The 19,291-nt window shown below is 47.0% G+C and overlaps 1 protein-coding gene across 1 annotated transcript in view; it reads right to left on the bottom strand.

Moving 5' to 3' along the window:
• The window catches only part of LOC120037527 (ankyrin-3-like), a gene marked incomplete at both ends in the record, with an annotated part of 44,795 nt that extends 25,710 nt beyond the window's left edge, over positions 1-19,085 (bottom strand). Inside the window, 3 exons of the mRNA XM_038983559.1 lie at positions 12,935-13,033; positions 15,692-15,715; positions 18,900-19,085. Of these exons, the coding sequence (XP_038839487.1) occupies positions 12,935-13,033; positions 15,692-15,715; positions 18,900-19,085 (309 nt within the window). The remainder of the gene's footprint in view (positions 1-12,934; positions 13,034-15,691; positions 15,716-18,899) is intronic.
• Between the last annotated feature and the right edge of the window lie 206 nt (positions 19,086-19,291).

Genomic DNA, 19,291 nt, shown 5'->3' on the forward strand with positions numbered 1-19,291 from the left:
GGTAGTCTGTGGTACTGGGTTAGTGAACTGTGTCTGTAGGACAGTCAGGTCTGAGGTAGTCTGTGGTACTGGGGTTAGTGAACTGTGTCTGTAGGACAGTCAGGTCTGAGGTAGTCTGTGGTACTGGGTTAGTGAACTGTGTCTGTAGGACAGTCAGGTCTGAGGTAGTCTGTGGTACTGGGTTAGTGAACTGTGTCTGTAGGACAGTCAGGTCTGAGGTAGTCTGTGGTACTGGGTTAGTGAACTGTGTCTGTAGGACAGTCAGGTCTGAGGTAGTCTGTGGTACTGGGTTAGTGAACTGTGTCTGTAGGACAGTCAGGTCTGTGGTAGTCTGTGGTACTGGGTTAGTGAACTGTGTCTGTAGGACAGTCAGGTCTGTGGTAGTCTGTGGTACTGGGGTTAGTGAACTGTGTCTGTAGGACAGTCAGGTCTGTGGTAGTCTGTGGTACTGGGTTAGTGAACTGTGTCTGTAGGACAGTCAGGTCTGTGGTAGTCTGTGGTACTGGGTTAGTGAACTGTGTCTGTAGGACAGTCAGGTCTGTGGTAGTCTGTGGTACTGGGTTAGTGAACTGTGTCTGTAGGACAGTCAGGTCTGAGGTAGTCTGTGGTACTGGGTTAGTGAACTGTGTCTGTAGGACAGTCAGGTCTGAGGTAGTCTGTGGTACTGGGTTAGTGAACTGTGTCTGTAGGACAGTCAGGTCTGAGGTAGTCTGTGGTACTGGGTTAGTGAACTGTGTCTGTAGGACAGTCAGGTCTGAGGTAGTCTGTGGTACTGGGTTAGTGAAATGTGTCTGTAGGACAGTCAGGTCTGAGGTAGTCTGTGGTACTGGGTTAGTGAAATGTGTCTGTAGGACAGTCAGGTCTGAGGTAGTCTGTGGTACTGGGGTTAGTGAACTGTCTATAGGACAGTAAGGTCTGAGGTAGTCTGTGGTACTGGGTTAGTGAACTGTGTCTGTAGGACAGTCAGGTCTGAGGTAGTCTGTGGTACTGGGTTAGTGAACTGTGTCTGTAGGACAGTCAGGTCTGAGGTAGTCTGTGGTACTGGGGTTAGTGAACTGTGTCTGTAGGACAGTCAGGTCTGAGGTAGTCTGTGGTACTGGGTTAGTGAACTGTGTCTGTAGGACAGTCAGGTCTGAGGTAGTCTGTGGTACTGGGTTAGTGAACTGTGTCTGTAGGACAGTCAGGTCTGAGGTAGTCTGTGGTACTGGGTTAGTGAACTGTGTCTGTAGGACAGTCAGGTCTGAGGTAGTCTGTGGTACTGGGGTTAGTGAACTGTGTCTGTAGGACAGTCAGGTTTGTGGTAGTCTGTGGTACTGGGTTAGTGAACTGTGTCTGTAGGACAGTCAGGTCTGAGGTAGTCTGTGGTACTGGGTTAGTGAACTGTGTCTGTAGGATAGTCAGGTCTGAGGTAGTCTGTGGTACTGGGTTAGTGAACTGTGTCTGTAGGACAGTCAGGTCTGAGGTAGTCTGTGGTACTGGGGTTAGTGAACTGTCTGTAGGACAGTCAGGTCTGTGGTAGTCTGTGGTACTGGGGTTAGTGAACTGTGTCTGTAGGACAGTCAGGTCTGTGGTAGTCTGTGGTACTGAGGTTAGTGAACTGTGTCTGTAGGACAGTCAGGTCTGAGGTAGTCTGTGGTACTGGGTTAGTGAACTGTGTCTGTAGGACAGTCAGGTCTGAGGTAGTCTGTGGTACTGGGTTAGTGAACTGTGTCTGTAGGACAGTCAGGTCTGAGGTAGTCTGTGGTACTGGGTTAGTGAACTGTCTGTAGGACAGTCAGGTCTGAGGTAGTCTGTGGTACTGGGTTAGTGAACTGTGTCTGTAGGACAGTCAGGTCTGAGGTAGTCTGTGGTACTGGGTTAGTGAACTGTGTCTGTAGGACAGTCAGGTCTGAGGTAGTCTGTGGTACTGGGGTTAGTGAACTGTGTCTGTAGGACAGTCAGGTCTGTGGTACTGTGGTTAGTGAACTGTGTCTGTAGGACAGTCAGGTCTGAGGTAGTCTGTGGTACTGGGTTAGTGAACTGTGTCTGTAGGACAGTCAGGTCTGAGGAAGTCTGTGGTACTGGGTTAGTGAACTGTGTCTGTAGGACAGTCAGGTCTGAGGTAGTCTGTGGTACTGGGTTAGTGAACTGTGTCTGTAGGACAGTCAGGTCTGAGGTAGTCTGTGGTACTGGGTTAGTGAACTGTGTCTGTAGGACAGTCAGGTCTGTGGTAGTCTGTGGTACTGGGTTAGTGAACTGTGTCTGTAGGACAGTCAGGTCTGAGGTAGTCTGTGGTACTGGGTTAGTGAACTGTGTCTGTAGGACAGTCAGGTCTGAGGTAGTCTGTGGTACTGGGTTAGTGAACTGTGTCTGTAGGACAGTCAGGTCTGAGGTAGTCTGTGGTACTGGGTTAGTGAACTGTGTCTGTAGGACAGTCAGGTCTGTGGTAGTCTGTGGTACTGGGGTTAGTGAACTGTGTCTGTAGGACAGTCAGGTCTGAGGTAGTCTGTGGTACTGGGTTAGTGAACTGTGTCTGTAGGACAGTCAGGTCTGTGGTAGTCTGTGGTACTGGGGTTAGTGAACTGTCTGTAGGACAGTCAGGTCTGAGGTAGTCTGTGGTACTGGGTTAGTGAACTGTGTCTGTAGGACAGTCAGGTCTGAGGTAGTCTGTGGTACTGGGTTAGTGAACTGTCTGTAGGACAGTCAGGTCTGAGGTAGTCTGTGGTACTGGGTTAGTGAACTGTGTCTGTAGGACAGTCAGGTCTGAGGTAGTCTGTGGTACTGGGTTAGTGAACTGTGTCTGTAGGACAGTCAGGTCTGAGGTAGTCTGTGGTACTGGGGTTAGTGAACTGTGTCTGTAGGACAGTCAGGTCTGAGGTAGTCTGTGGTACTGGGTTAGTGAACTGTGTCTGTAGGACAGTCAGGTCTGAGGTAGTCTGTGGTACTGGGTTAGTGAACTGTGTCTGTAGGACAGTCAGGTCTGAGGTAGTCTGTGGTACTGGGTTAGTGAACTGTGTCTGTAGGACAGTCAGGTCTGAGGTAGTCTGTGGTACTGGGTTAGTGAACTGTGTCTGTAGGACAGTCAGGTCTGAGGTAGTCTGTGGTACTGGGTTAGTGAACTGTGTCTGTAGGACAGTCAGGTCTGAGGTAGTCTGTGGTACTGGGGTTAGTGAACTGTGTCTGTAGGACAGTCAGGTCTGAGGTAGTCTGTGGTACTGGGTTAGTGAACTGTGTCTGTAGGACAGTCAGGTCTGAGGTAGTCTGTGGTACTGGGTTAGTGAACTGTGTCTGTAGGACAGTCAGGTCTGAGGTAGTCTGTGGTACTGGGTTAGTGAACTGTGTCTGTAGGACAGTCAGGTCTGAGGTAGTCTGTGGTACTGGGTTAGTGAACTGTGTCTGTAGGACAGTCAGGTCTGAGGTAGTCTGTGGTACTGGGTTAGTGAACTGTGTCTGTAGGACAGTCAGGTCTGAGGTAGTCTGTGGTACTGGGTTAGTGAACTGTGTCTGTAGGACAGTCAGGTCTGAGGTAGTCTGTGGTACTGGGTTAGTGAACTGTGTCTGTAGGACAGTCAGGTCTGAGGTAGTCTGTGGTACTGGGTTAGTGAACTGTGTCTGTAGGACAGTCAGGTCTGTGGTAGTCTGTGGTACTGGGTTAGTGAACTGTGTCTGTAGGACAGTCAGGTCTGAGGTAGTCTGTGGTACTGGGTTAGTGAACTGTGTCTGTAGGACAGTCAGGTCTGAGGTAGTCTGTGGTACTGGGTTAGTGAACTGTGTCTGTAGGACAGTCAGGTCTGAGGTAGTCTGTGGTACTGGGTTAGTGAACTGTGTCTGTAGGACAGTCAGGTCTGAGGTAGTCTGTGGTACTGGGTTAGTGAACTGTGTCTGTAGGACAGTCAGGTCTGAGGTAGTCTGTGGTACTGGGTTAGTGAACTGTGTCTGTAGGACAGTCAGGTCTGAGGTAGTCTGTGGTACTGGGTTAGTGAACTGTGTCTGTAGGACAGTCAGGTCTGAGGTAGTCTGTGGTACTGGGTTAGTGAACTGTGTCTGTAGGACAGTCAGGTCTGAGGTAGTCTGTGGTACTGGGTTAGTGAACTGTGTCTGTAGGACAGTCAGGTCTGAGGTAGTCTGTGGTACTGGGTTAGTGAACTGTGTCTGTAGGACAGTCAGGTCTGAGGTAGTCTGTGGTACTGGGTTAGTGAACTGTGTCTGTAGGACAGTCAGGTCTGAGGTAGTCTGTGGTACTGGGTTAGTGAACTGTGTCTGTAGGACAGTCAGGTCTGAGGTAGTCTGTGGTACTGGGTTAGTGAACTGTGTCTGTAGGACAGTCAGGTCTGAGGTAGTCTGTGGTACTGGGTTAGTGAACTGTGTCTGTAGGACAGTCAGGTCTGAGGTAGTCTGTGGTACTGGGTTAGTGAACTGTGTCTGTAGGACAGTCAGGTCTGAGGTAGTCTGTGGTACTGGGTTAGTGAACTGTGTCTGTAGGACAGTCAGGTCTGAGGTAGTCTGTGGTACTGGGTTAGTGAACTGTGTCTGTAGGACAGTCAGGTCTGAGGTAGTCTGTGGTACTGGGTTAGTGAACTGTGTCTGTAGGACAGTCAGGTCTGAGGTAGTCTGTGGTACTGGGTTAGTGAACTGTGTCTGTAGGACAGTCAGGTCTGAGGTAGTCTGTGGTACTGGGTTAGTGAACTGTGTCTGTAGGACAGTCAGGTCTGTGGTAGTCTGTGGTACTGGGGTTAGTGAACTGTGTCTGTAGGACAGTCAGGTCTGAGGTAGTCTGTGGTACTGGGTTAGTGAACTGTGTCTGTAGGACAGTCAGGTCTGTAGGTAGTCTGTGGTACTGGGTTAGTGAACTGTCTGTAGGACAGTCAGGTCTGAGGTAGTCTGTGGTACTGGGTTAGTGAACTGTGTCTGTAGGACAGTCAGGTCTGAGGTAGTCTGTGGTACTGGGTTAGTGAACTGTGTCTGTAGGACAGTCAGGTCTGAGGTAGTCTGTGGTACTGGGTTAGTGAACTGTGTCTGTAGGACAGTCAGGTCTGAGGTAGTCTGTGGTACTGGGTTAGTGAACTGTGTCTGTAGGACAGTCAGGTCTGAGGTAGTCTGTGGTACTGGGGTTAGTGAACTGTGTCTGTAGGACAGTCAGGTCTGAGGTAGTCTGTGGTACTGGGTTAGTGAACTGTGTCTGTAGGACAGTCAGGTCTGAGGTAGTCTGTGGTACTGGGTTAGTGAACTGTGTCTGTAGGACAGTCAGGTCTGTGGTAGTCTGTGGTACTGGGTTAGTGAACTGTGTCTGTAGGACAGTCAGGTCTGAGGTAGTCTGTGGTACTGGGTTAGTGAACTGTGTCTGTAGGACAGTCAGGTCTGAGGTAGTCTGTGGTACTGGGTTAGTGAACTGTGTCTGTAGGACAGTCAGGTCTGAGGTAGTCTGTGGTACTGGGGTTAGTGAACTGTGTCTGTAGGACAGTCAGGTCTGAGGTAGTCTGTGGTACTGGGTTAGTGAACTGTGTCTGTAGGACAGTCAGGTCTGAGGTAGTCTGTGGTACTGGGTTAGTGAACTGTGTCTGTAGGACAGTCAGGTCTGAGGTAGTCTGTGGTACTGGGTTAGTGAACTGTGTCTGTAGGACAGTCAGGTCTGAGGTAGTCTGTGGTACTGGGTTAGTGAACTGTGTCTGTAGGACAGTCAGGTCTGAGGTAGTCTGTGGTACTGGGTTAGTGAACTTGTCTGTAGGACAGTCAGGTCTGAGGTAGTCTGTGGTACTGGGTTAGTGAACTGTGTCTGTAGGACAGTCAGGTCTGAGGTAGTCTGTGGTACTGGGTTAGTGAACTGTGTCTGTAGGACAGTCAGGTCTGAGGTAGTCTGTGGTACTGGGTTAGTGAACTGTGTCTGTAGGACAGTCAGGTCTGAGGTAGTCTGTGGTACTGGGTTAGTGAACTGTGTCTGTAGGACAGTCAGGTCTGAGGTAGTCTGTGGTACTGGGTTAGTGAACTGTGTCTGTAGGACAGTCAGGTCTGAGGTAGTCTGTGGTACTGGGTTAGTGAACTGTGTCTGTAGGACAGTCAGGTCTGTGGTAGTCTGTGGTACTGGGTTAGTGAACTGTGTCTGTAGGACAGTCAGGTCTGAGGTAGTCTGTGGTACTGGGTTAGTGAACTGTGTCTGTAGGACAGTCAGGTCTGAGGTAGTCTGTGGTACTGGGTTAGTGAACTGTGTCTGTAGGACAGTCAGGTCTGAGGTAGTCTGTGGTACTGAGGTTAGTGAACTGTGTCTGTAGGACAGTCAGGTCTGAGGTAGTCTGTGGTACTGGGTTAGTGAACTGTGTCTGTAGGACAGTCAGGTCTGAGGTAGTCTGTGGTACTGGGTTAGTGAACTGTGTCTGTAGGACAGTCAGGTCTGAGGTAGTCTGTGGTACTGGGTTAGTGAACTGTGTCTGTAGGACAGTCAGGTCTGAGGTAGTCTGTGGTACTGGGTTAGTGAACTGTGTCTGTAGGACAGTCAGGTCTGAGGTAGTCTGTGGTACTGGGTTAGTGAACTGTGTCTGTAGGACAGTCAGGTCTGAGGTAGTCTGTGGTACTGGGGTTAGTGAACTGTGTCTGTAGGACAGTCAGGTCTGAGGTAGTCTGTGGTACTGGGTTAGTGAACTGTGTCTGTAGGACAGTCAGGTCTGAGGTAGTCTGTGGTACTGGGTTAGTGAACTGTCTGTAGGACAGTCAGGTCTGAGGTAGTCTGTGGTACTGGGTTAGTGAACTGTGTCTGTAGGACAGTCAGGTCTGAGGTAGTCTGTGGTACTGGGTTAGTGAACTGTGTCTGTAGGACAGTCAGGTCTGAGGTAGTCTGTGGTACTGGGGTTAGTGAACTGTGTCTGTAGGACAGTCAGGTCTGAGGTAGTCTGTGGTACTGGGGTTAGTGAACTGTGTCTGTAGGACAGTCAGGTCTGAGGTAGTCTGTGGTACTGGGGTTAGTGAACTGTGTCTGTAGGACAGTCAGGTCTGAGGTAGTCTGTGGTACTGTGGTTAGTGAACTGTCTGTAGGACAGTCAGGTCTGAGGTAGTCTGTGGTACTGGGTTAGTGAACTGTGTCTGTAGGACAGTCAGGTCTGAGTTAGTCTGTGGTACTGGGTTAGTGAACTGTGTCTGTAGGACAGTCAGGTCTGAGGTAGTCTGTGGTACTGGGTTAGTGAACTGTGTCTGTAGGACAGTCAGGTCTGTGGTAGTCTGTGGTACTGGGTTAGTGAACTGTGTCTGTAGGACAGTCAGGTCTGAGGTAGTCTGTGGTACTGGGTTAGTGAACTGTCTGTAGGACAGTCAGGTCTGAGGTAGTCTGTGGTAGTCTGTGTTACTGGGTTAGTGAACTGTGTCTGTAGGACAGTCAGGTCTGAGGTAGTCTGTGGTACTGGGTTAGTGAACTGTGTCTGTAGGACAGTCAGGTCTGTGGTAGTCTGTGGTACTGGGGTTAGTGAACTGTGTCTGTAGGACAGTCAGGTCTGACGTAGTCTGTGGTACTGTGGTAGTGAACTGTGTCTGTAGGACAGTCAGGTCTGTGGTAGTCTGTGGTACTGAGGTTAGTGAACTGTGTCTGTAGGACAGTCAGGTCTGAGGTAGTCTGTGGTACTGGGTTAGTGAACTGTGTCTGTAGGACAGTCAGGTCTGAGGTAGTCTGTGGTACTGGGTTAGTGAACTGTGTCTGTAGGACAGTCAGGTCTGAGGTAGTCTGTGGTACTGAGGTTAGTGAACTGTGTCTGTAGGACAGTCAGGTCTGAGGTAGTCTGTGGTACTGGGTTAGTGAACTGTGTCTGTAGGACAGTCAGGTCTGAGGTAGTCTGTGGTACTGGGTTAGTGAACTGTGTCTGTAGGACAGTCAGGTCTGAGGTAGTCTGTGGTACTGGGGTTAGTGAACTGTGTCTGTAGGACAGTCAGGTCTGAGGTAGTCTGTGGTACTGGGGTTAGTGAACTGTGTCTGTAGGATAGTCAGGTCTGTGGTAGTCTGTGGTACTGGGTTAGTGAACTGTGTCTGTAGGACAGTCAGGTCTGAGGTAGTCTGTGGTACTGGGTTAGTGAACTGTCTGTAGGACAGTCAGGTCTGAGGTAGTCTGTGGTAGTCTGTGGTACTGGGTTAGTGAACTGTGTCTGTAGGACAGTCAGGTCTGAGGTAGTCTGTGGTACTGGGCTGAAGAACACCTCCCTCTAGTGACAGCTAAAGGTACTCATATCTCAGCTCAAACCAGCTCTAATCACATGACAGAGTAACTGCATGGGAGATAAGCTGTGATACATATCCACTGTTTCTTGGTAAAGTTGTGCTTCGATTAAGAGTGTCATGATAGGCTGTTAGCCCATTCCATTAGCAGGGTGTGTTCACTGGATAAAACTGCTTGGCTTTGTCAGGTGATGGGTTGTATTAGAACTTCCTTTGTACGAGACTGGATGTTTTACACTTTCCTCTAGATGCCAATTCAGTTTAACATCCACAAATGTGGTTGTGTTTATGGGGAGGAAGAGAGCAGCGTTCTCCAGTATGCTGTTGCCATTGGTGGAGGGATATAGGATAACACATTACCATTGGTGGAGGGATATAGGATAACATATTACCATTGGTGGAGGGATATAGGATAACACATTACCATTGGTGGAGGGATATAGGATAACATATTACCACTGGTGGAGGGATATAGGATAACATATTACCATTGGTGGAGGGATATAGGATAACATATTACCACTGGTGGAGGGATATAGGATAACACATTACCACTGGTGGAGGGATATAGGATAACATATTACCATTGGTGGAGGGATATAGGATAACACATTACCATTGGTGGAGGGATATAGGATAACATATTACCATTGGTGGAGGGATATAGGATAACATATTACCACTGGTGGAGGGATATAGGATAACACATTACCATTGGTGGAGGGATATAGCATAACACATTACCACTGGTGGAGGGATATAGGATAACACATTACCATTGGTGGAGGGATATAGGATAACACATTACCATTGGTGGAGGGATATAGGATAACACATTACCACTGGTGGAGGGATATAGGATAACATATTACCATTGGTGGAGGGATATAGCATAACACATTACCACTGGTGGAGGGATATAGGATAACACATTACCATTGGTGGAGGGATATAGGATAACACATTACCACTGGTGGAGGGATATAGGATAACACATTACCATTGGTGGAGGGATATAGGATAACACATTACCATTGGTGGAGGGATATAGGATAACACATTACCACTGGTGGAGGGATATAGGATAACACATTACCATTGGTGGAGGGATATAAGATAACACATTACCATTGGTGGAGGGATATAGGATAACACATTACCACTGGTGGAGGGATATAGGATAACATATTACCATTGGTGGAGGGATATAGGATAACACATTACCATTGGTGGAGGGATATAGGATAACACATTACCATTGGTGGAGGGATATAGGATAACACATTACCACTGGTGGAGGGATATAGGATAACACATTACCATTGGTGGAGGGATATAGGATAACATATTACCATTGGTGGAGGGATATAGGATAACACATTACCATTGGTGGAGGGATATAGGATAACACATTACCATTGGTGGAGGGATATAGGATAACATATTACCATTGGTGGAGGGATATAGGATAACACATTACCACTGGTGGAGGGATATAGGATAACACATTACCACTGGTGGAGGGATATAGGATAACATATTACCATTGGTGGAGGGATATAGGATAACACATTACCATTGGTGGAGGGATATAGGATAACATATTACCATTGGTGGAGGGATATAGGATAACATATTACCATTGGTGGAGGGATATAGGATAACACATTACCATTGGTGGAGGGATATAGGATAACACATTACCACTGGTGGAGGGATATAGGATAACACATTACCACTGGTGGAGGGATATAGGATAACACATTACCATTGGTGGAGGGATATAGGATAACATATTACCATTGGTGGAGGGATATAGGATAACATATTACCACTGGTGGAGGGATATAGGATAACACATTACCATTGGTGGAGGGATATAGGATAACACATTACCACTGGTGGAGGGATATAGGATAACATATTACCATTGGTGGAGGGATATAGGATAACACATTACCATTGGTGGAGGGATATAGGATAACACATTACCATTGGTGGAGGGATATAGGATAACACATTACCATTGGTGGAGGGATATAGGATAACACATTACCATTGGTGGAGAGATATAGGATAAAACATTACCATTGGTGGAGAGATATAGGATAACACATTACCACTGGTGGAGGGATATAGGATAACACATTACCACTGGTGGAGGGATATAGGATAACACATTACCACTGGTGGAGGGATATAGGATAACATATTACCATTGGTGGAGGGATATAGGATAACATATTACCATTGGTGGAGGGATATAGGATAACATATTACCATTGGTGGAGGGATATAGGATAACATATTACCATTGGTGGAGGGATATAGGATAACATATTACCACTGGTGGAGGGATATAGGATAACACATTACCATTGGTGGAGGGATATAGGATAACACATTACCACTGGTGGAGGGATATAGGATAACATATTACCATTGGTGGAGGGATATAGGATAACACAATACCATTGGTGGAGGGATATAGGATAACACATTACCACTGGTGGAGGGATATAGGATAACACATTACCACTGGTGGAGGGATATAGGATAACACATTACCATTGGTGGAGGGATATAGGATAACACATTACCATTGGTGGAGGGATATAGGATAACACATTACCACTGGTGGAGGGATATAGGATAACACATTACCATTGGTGGAGGGATATAGGATAACACATTACCACTGGTGGAGGGATATAGGATAACACATTACCATTGGTGGAGGGATATAGGATAACACATTACCACTGGTGGAGGGATATAGGATAACACATTACCATTGGTGGAGGGATATAGGATAACACATTACCATTGGTGGAAGGATATAGGATAACATATTACCATTGGTGGAAGGATATAGGATAACACATTACCACTGGTGGAGGGATATAGGATAACATATTACCATTGGTGGAGGGATATAGGATAACACATTACCATTGGTGGAGGGATATAGCATAACACATTACCATTGGTGGAAGGATATAGGATAACATATTACCATTGGTGGAAGGATATAGGATAACACATTACCACTGGTGGAGGGATATAGGATAACACATTACCATTGGTGGAGGGATATAGGATAACACATTACCATTGGTGGAGGGATATAGGATAACACATTACCATTGGTGGAGGGATATAGGATAACATATTACCATTGGTGGAGGGATATAGGATAACATATTACCATTGGTGGAGGGATATAGGATAACACATTGCCATTGGTGGAGGGATATAGGATAACATATTACCATTGGTGGAGGGATATAGGATAACATATTACCATTGGTGGAGGGATATAGGATAACACATTACCATTGGTGGAGGGATATAGGATAACATATTACCATTGGTGGAGGGATATAGGATAACACATTACCATTGGTGGAGGGATATAGGATAACACATTACCACTGGTGGAGGGATATAGGATAACATATTACCATTGGTGGAGGGATATAGGATAACATATTACCATTGGTGGAGGGATATAGGATAACACATTACCACTGGTGGAGGGATATAGGATAACATATTACCATTGGTGGAGGGATATAGGATAACATATTACCATTGTTGGAGGGATATAGGATAACATATTACCCCGTCCTAGTGTAAAGCGCCTCCATACCATCAGCAGCTGGAATCAAATGGTTTCTTCATGCTGGGATGGACAGTATTATGGGATGTCCTGGCAAACAACAGCCAGATTCCATCTACATCTATAGGCTCATATTTCATAGTGCAGAGGTATGACCGACTGAGAGCCTTGGCAGGGTGTGTCTATGTGTAAGGGCCTTGGCAGGGGGAGTGCAGACTGACACCAGCAGCTGTAGAATGACATCTGCAGGGGCTATTGGGTACGACCCTGCACATTCAGGTCCCTAAGCACATTCTTGACCTGGGCAGGATGGAAACAGGCCAGATGACTCTTACCGAGGCCTTGTTTTAGAGGAGACTGACCCTGGTCTTGTTTTAGAGGAGACTGACCCTAGTCTTGTTTTAGAGGAGACTGACCCTAGTCTTGTTTTAGAGGAGTCTTAATCTGATCTTGTTTTAGAGGAGTCTTACCCTGATCTGGTTTTAGAGGAGTCTTACCCTGATCTGGTTTTAGAGGAGTCTTACCCTGGTCTTGTTTTAGAGGAGTCTTACCCTGATCTTGTTTTAGAGGAGTCTTACCCTGGTCTTGTTTTAGAGGAGTCTTACCCTGATCTGGTTTTAGAGGAGTCTTACCCTGATCTTGTTTTAGAGGAGTCTTACCCTGATCTTGTTTTAGAGGAGTCTTACCCTGGTCTTGTTTAAGAGGAGTCTTACCCTGATCTTGTTTTAGAGGAGTCTTACCCTGGTCTTGTTTTAGAGGAGTCTTACCCTGGTTTTGTTTTAGAGGAGTCTTACCCTGATCTTGTTTCAGAGGAGTCTTACCCTGGTCTTGTTTTAGAGGAGTCTGACCCTGGTCTTGTTTTAGAGGAGACTGACCCTAGTCTTGTTTTAGAGGAGTCTGACCCTGATCTTGTTTCAGAGGAGTCTTACCAAGAACTTGTTTTAGTAAAGTCTTAACCTGATCTTGTTATAGAGGAGTCTTACCCAGGCCTTGTTTTAGAGGAGTCTTAACCTGATCTTGTTTTAGAAGAGTCTTACCCTGGTCTTGTTTTAGAGGAGTCTTACCCAGGTCTTGTTTTAGAGGAGTCTTACCCTGGCCTTGTTTTAGAGGAGTCTTACCCTGGCCTTGTTTTAGAGGAGTCTTACCCTGGCCTTGAAGTCCACGGATGCGCCGCGGTTGAGGAGGAGCGTTGCCACGTTGATGTTGCCGTAGTGAGCAGCAATGTGCAGCGGAGTAAAGCCACTCTAGAAAACAGATACATCATGACATCAGCACTCAGTCACAACACAACCAATCAGAGCAGCCCCTCATACCGTCATAGCCAGATGGGACTGCTCTTTGATCAGACACACTGCAGACCCTGCCTACAGCCCAATGATCTCCTTCCTCCCAAAGTGTGTGCTTGTTCACTTCCCTTCACTGATTTTAAAGTAAATGACTGGTATATGAAATATGGTAGAAACTATCACTAGTCTATGGTGTCGTCACCAGTCCAATGAAATATGGTAGAAACGACCACTAGTCTATGGTGTCTCCACCAGTCCAATGAAATATGGTAGAAACGACCACTAGTCTATGGTGTCTCCACCAGTCCAATGAAATATGGTAGAAACGACCACTAGTCTATGGTGTCTCCACCAGTCCAATGAAATATGGTAGAAACGACCACTAGTCTATGGTGTCGTCACCAGTCCAATGAAATATGGTAGAAACGACCACTAGTCTATGGTGTCTCCACCAGTCCAATGAAATATGGTAGAAACTACCACTAGTCTATGGTGTCTCCACCAGTCCAATGAAATATGGTAGAAACGACCACTAGTCTATGGTGTCTCCACCAGTCCAATGAAATATGGTAGAAACGACCACTAGTCTATGGTGTCTCCACCAGTCCAATGAAATATGGTAGAAACGACCACTAGTCTATGGTGTCTCCACCAGTCCAATGAAATATGGTAGAAACGACCACTAGTCTATGGTTCCTCCATAGAGTTATAGTTCATCAGTTGTTAACTTCAAGTTGTCTGAAGCAGAGGCTGTACTAGACTATAAGCTACAGTAGTGTTGTGTGGAACTGTGATCTACAGTAGTGTTGTGTGGAACTGTGATCTACAGTAGGCCTGTTAGCTGTGTTCGCTGTTGGAGAACAGAAAAAGCAGCATAGCCACATTTAGAGTAGAGGACTGTTGATGCTGCAGCTGGGGCTTTCTGCTGACCGACACCTGCCTGCCTCAGGGTGTCTGGGTTCTCCTGCCTGGGTTAGAGTCATGCACAAGCCTGGGGATGTTAAGGCAGACACTGAGAGGGACTAACTGGTGGACTGGGTCTCTGCTGCTGGGGGATAGCTTCCTTTATTCTTTATTTGGATCCACATTAGCTGGCACCTTGGCAACCGCTAGTCTTCCTGGGGTCCAATGGTGTCCTGCAGTATCTCATCACAGAACTCAGCCAGTGTTTGGTGTTATTACATACTACCGGGAAGAGCTTTTGGATATCAGAGTGGCGGTAACGCACCAGCATTACCTGCATTACGACAAGGAATACGACTTTCCGGAATTGGACCCTTTTATCATACCCTCCAGGGCAATTGAACTGATTCCAGAGGCTGTTCCAAAACACCTCCGGCGGAAAAGAGGTACTCGGAGTGAACTTTTAGTCCGACTCAGGTAGGCATGCACACTGCTTCCGAGTATGTTACTAGCTAAAGTTCAGTCTCTGGATAGTAAAGTTGACGAGCTCAGGGAGAGGATTTCCTTCCAGAGAGACATCAGGGATTGTAACGTACTCTTTCACGGAAACATGGCTCTCTCGGGATATAATGTCTGAGTCCGTTCAGCCAGTTGGGTTCTCAGTTCATCGCACAGACAGGAATAAATATCTCTCCGGGAAGAAGGGCGGGGGTGTATGTTTCATGATTAACAACTCATGGTGTAATTGTGATAACACACAGGAACTCAAGTCCTTTTGTTCACCCAAACTAGAATACCTCACAATCAAATGCCGACCGTATTACCTCCAAGAGAATTCTCTGGTTATAGTCACAGCCGTGTATATTCCCCCTAAAGACGGTATCACGACGGCCCTCAAAGAACTTCACTGGACTTTATGAAAACTGGAAACCACAAATCCTGGGGCGGCATTTATTGTAGCTGGGGATTTTAACAAAGAAAATTTGAGGAAAACGCGACCGGAGTTCTATCAACGCATTGACTGTAGTACTCGCGCTGCTAAAACACTCGATCACTGCTACTCCTAATTCTGGGATGCCTACAAGGCCCTCCCCCGACCTCCCTTCAGCAAATCAGATCACGACTCCATTTTGCTCCTCCCTACCTATAGGCAGAAACTCAAAAAGGAAGTACCTGTGCTAAGGACTACTCAACGCTGCTCTGACCAATCAGAATCCACGCTTCAAGATAGTTTGATCATGCGGACTGGGATATGTTCCGGGTAGCTTCCGAGAAAAACAATGACAAGTAAACACAAGCATTACGCTACACCCGCAATTACATCTTCTAAACACGTGTAGGTGACAAATAACATTTGTTTTTGGAGGAGCGGGGCGATACCTTTTATTGACTAAATTAAATGTCAGTGGCCATTGGCGGTTCAAGTGTTAACCAGGTTCTTAAGGGTTTTATGAGACTGGATAAAGGAAGCCAGCCCCTCAGCTGTAGAGACCGTCAGTCCATGTTGTCAGTACATCGAGGTCAGAGGTCATGCTGCTTTCTAGTCCCTTCTGGAAAGCACCAAGACAGACAGTAAATAAAATAACAGAAGAAGCAATGCAGGAACAGGGAGGAGAGATGAGGCAGCAGTTAGCAGCAGCAGTTAGCAGTTAGCAGCAGGGTGTGAGGTGGTGGGCTGTGAGTGCTGAGTGTGTAGACGAGATCCAAATATACCTCTGTGGTCCTATTCACCATCATCTAGGGAGAGCAACACCAGCGAGAGGTGAAGAGAGGAGAGAATGGGAGGTTAGTGCATCACAACGACACTATGGCTGCACCATGCTGTACGATGGTGGGAAGAGTCATGATAACAACATACCAGTCAGGATAACGGTCAGGTACACCACATTAACACCACAGACAGGAACACAGTAACACAGGGTACTACTTTTGCCAGTATACTGATATTATAGAACATCTACAGAGTCAAATTATACTACGACAGTAACATCAGAACTCTGCACCTTCAAGTTCACAATAACTACAGCTACAACAACCACCGTGAGGCCAGAGGGGTATCCTATGAAGAAAGCGTTATCAACTCAGGGTTTTCTAAAGCAGCTTCAGTTAGCTTCACATTCCATGTCAGGCTTCGACGGTGGATATTGCTTGTCCGCCTGCTGCTAACTGTAGCAGGCTTGTAACTACGTGTGCATGTCACACATGGAGAGTCGAAATGCCCAACTCTTCATTGAGACAATGCTGAAACATCAATCCAATGGGTGAGTCAGTGCCACATTTTCATTTGTGCCGAAATCAAAATGAAAGAAAAGTTATTTTGCTAATTCAGCAGGCTATGGTGTGAAAAAGGCTTTCAGAAGAGATGTCTTTATTTTATTACTTATCGATAATAACTGAACACCTTTTTCCCACTCCTATCAATAAAATAATTGTATCGAAATCATTTTTTTATTTTATTTAACCTTTATTTTACGAGGCAAGTCAGTGAAGAAAAAAATCGTATTTACAATGACGGTCTACCGGGGAACAGTGGGTTAACTGCCTTGTCCAGGGGCAGAACGACAGATTTATACCTTGTCAGCTCGGGGATTCAAGCCAGCAACCTTTTGGTTAGTGGCCCAACACTCTAACCACGAGGCTACTTGCCATCCCTAGTAATGACAGAATGCATTAACTTAATGTAACTTTTGTATGACACATACAGTGATTGTGTTTTGTCCTATATTTGTATTGTTTTTATTCCAGGCCTCCGTCCCCGCAGGAGGCCTTTTGCCTTTTGGTAGGCCGTCATTGTAAATAAGAATTTGTGCTTAATTGACTTGCCTAGTTAAATAAAGGTTATATGAATAAATAAAAATAAATGACTAAATAGTGTGATAGGTATTTTAATATTTTAAAATACATTTACTCCTGAGGTGCTGACCAACCCCTGTAATTATTATTATTTGACCCTGCTGGTCATCTATGAACATTTGAACATCTTGGCAATGTACTGTTATAATCTTCACCCGGCACAGTCAGAAGAGGACTGCCCAAACTCAGAGCCTGGTTCCTCTCTAGGTATCTTCTTACGTGTCGGTCTTTCTAGGGAGTTTTTCCTAGCCACGTCTGCATTGCTTGCTGTTTAGGGTTTAGGCTGGTTAGTTCTGAATGCAGGACAGTGGAGTTAGCCCTGAGTTAGCCTGCCCTGGAGCAGGTTAGTTCTGAGTGCAGGATAGTGGAGTTAGCCCTGAGTTAGCCTGCCCTGGAGCAGGTTAGTTCTGAATGCAGGATAGTGGAGTTAGTCCTGAGTTAGCCTGCCCCGGAGCAGGTTAGTTCTGAATGCAGGATAGTGGAGTTAGTACTGAGTTAGCCTGCCCCGGAGCAGGTTAGTTCTGAATGCAGGATAGTGGAGTTAGCCCTGAGTTAGCCTGCCCTGGAGCAGGTTAGTTCTGAATACAGGATAGTGGAGTTAGCCCTGAGTTAGCCTGCCCTGGAGCAGGTTAGTTCTGAATGCAGGATAGTGGAGTTAGCCCTGAGTTAGCCTGCCCTGGAGCAGGTTAGTTCTGAATGCAGGATAGTGGAGTTATCCCTGAGTTAGCCTGCCCTGGAGCAGGTTAGTTCTGAATGCAGGATAGTGGAGTTAGCCCTGAGTTAGCCTGCCCTGGAGCAGGTTAGTTCTGAATGCAGGATAGTGGAGTTAGCCCTGAGTTAGCCTGCCCTGGAGCAGGTTAGTTCTGAATGCAGGATAGTGGAGTTAGCCCTGAGTTAGCCTGCCCTGGAGCAGGTTAGTTCTGAATGCAGGATAGTGGAGTTAGCCCTGAGTTAGCCTGCCCTGGAGCAGGTTAGTTCTGAATACAGGATAGTGGAGTTAGCCCTGAGTTAGCCTGCCCTGGAGCAGGTTAGTTCTGAGTGCAGGATAGTGGAGTTAGCCCTGAGTTAGCCTGCCCTGGAGCAGGTTAGTTCTGAATGCAGGATAGTGGAGTTAGCCCTGAGTTAGCCTGCCCCGGAGCAGGTTAGTTCTGAATGCAGGATAGTGGAGTTAGCCCTGAGTTAGCCTGCCCTGGAGCAGGTTAGTTCTGAATGCAGGATAGTGGAGTTAGCCCTGAGTTAGCCTGCCCCGGAGCAGGTTAGTTCTGAATGCAGGATAGTGGAGTTAGCCCTGAGTTAGCCTGCCCTGGAGCAGGTTAGTTCTGAATGCAGGATAGTGGAGTTAGTCCTGAGTTAGCCTGCCCTGGAGCAGGTTAGTTCTGAGTGCAGGATAGTGGAGTTAGCCCTGAGTTAGCCTGCCCTGGAGCAGGTTAGTTCTGAGTGCAGGATAGTGGAGTTAGCCCTGAGTTAGCCTGCCCTGGAGCAGGTTAGTTCTGAATACAGGATAGTGGAGTTAGCCTGCCCTGGAGCAGGTTAGTTCTGAATGCAGGATAGTGGAGTTAGCCCTGAGTTAGCCTGCCCTGGAGCAGGTTAGTTCTGAATGCAGGATAGTGGAGTTAGCCCTGAGTTAGCCTGCCCTGGAGCAGGTTAGTTCTGAATGCAGGATAGTGGAGTTAGCCCTGAGTTAGTCTGCCCTGGAGCAGGTTAGTTCTGAATGCAGGATAGTGGAGTTAGCCCTGAGTTAGCCTGCCCCGGAGCAGGTTAGTTCTGAATGCAGGATAGTGGAGTTAGCCCTGAGTTAGCCTGCCCAGGAGCAGGTTAGTTCTGAATGCAGGATAGTGGAGTTAGCCCTGAGTTAGCCTGCCCCGGAGCAGGTTAGTTCTGAAAGATCCGTTGCCATAGAAATGTACCTGACTAAAAGGTGAGCCATATTCGTATGACTGGTTATCCCGAGTTTAACTCAGAGTTGACCAACGTTACCTGGCTAACTCCTTAAACCTGATTCCGAGGATAGCCCTCTGGTCAGAGTGCAGATAAAGGACTAGTGATTGGTGCGCTGTCTGTGTGGTACCTTGGACTCGACATCTGCGTTGTGGTCGATCTGGAGCAGCAGTGCAACAGCCTTGGTATCGTCCTTGCGCGCGGCGATGTGGAGCGCCGGGAGCCGGACCTTCCCTTTAGTGTCATTCTCCAGGAGCAGAGAGACCACCTGTTCATGTCCCTGCTGCAACGCCACCGCCAGGGGGGTGAAGCCATCCTACAGCAGAGATAACAGTCACTATATATACTATACCATACTGTAACACCACCGCCAGGGGGGTGAAGCCATCCTACAGCAGAGATAACAGTCACTATATATACTATACCATACTGTAACACCACCGCCAGGGGGGTGAAGCCATCCTACTGCAGAGATAACAGTCACTATATATACTATACCATACTGTAACACCACCACCAGGG

This window comes from Salvelinus namaycush, unplaced genomic scaffold (assembly GCF_016432855.1).
Source record: "Salvelinus namaycush isolate Seneca unplaced genomic scaffold, SaNama_1.0 Scaffold1746, whole genome shotgun sequence".
NCBI lineage: Eukaryota > Metazoa > Chordata > Actinopteri > Salmoniformes > Salmonidae > Salvelinus > Salvelinus namaycush.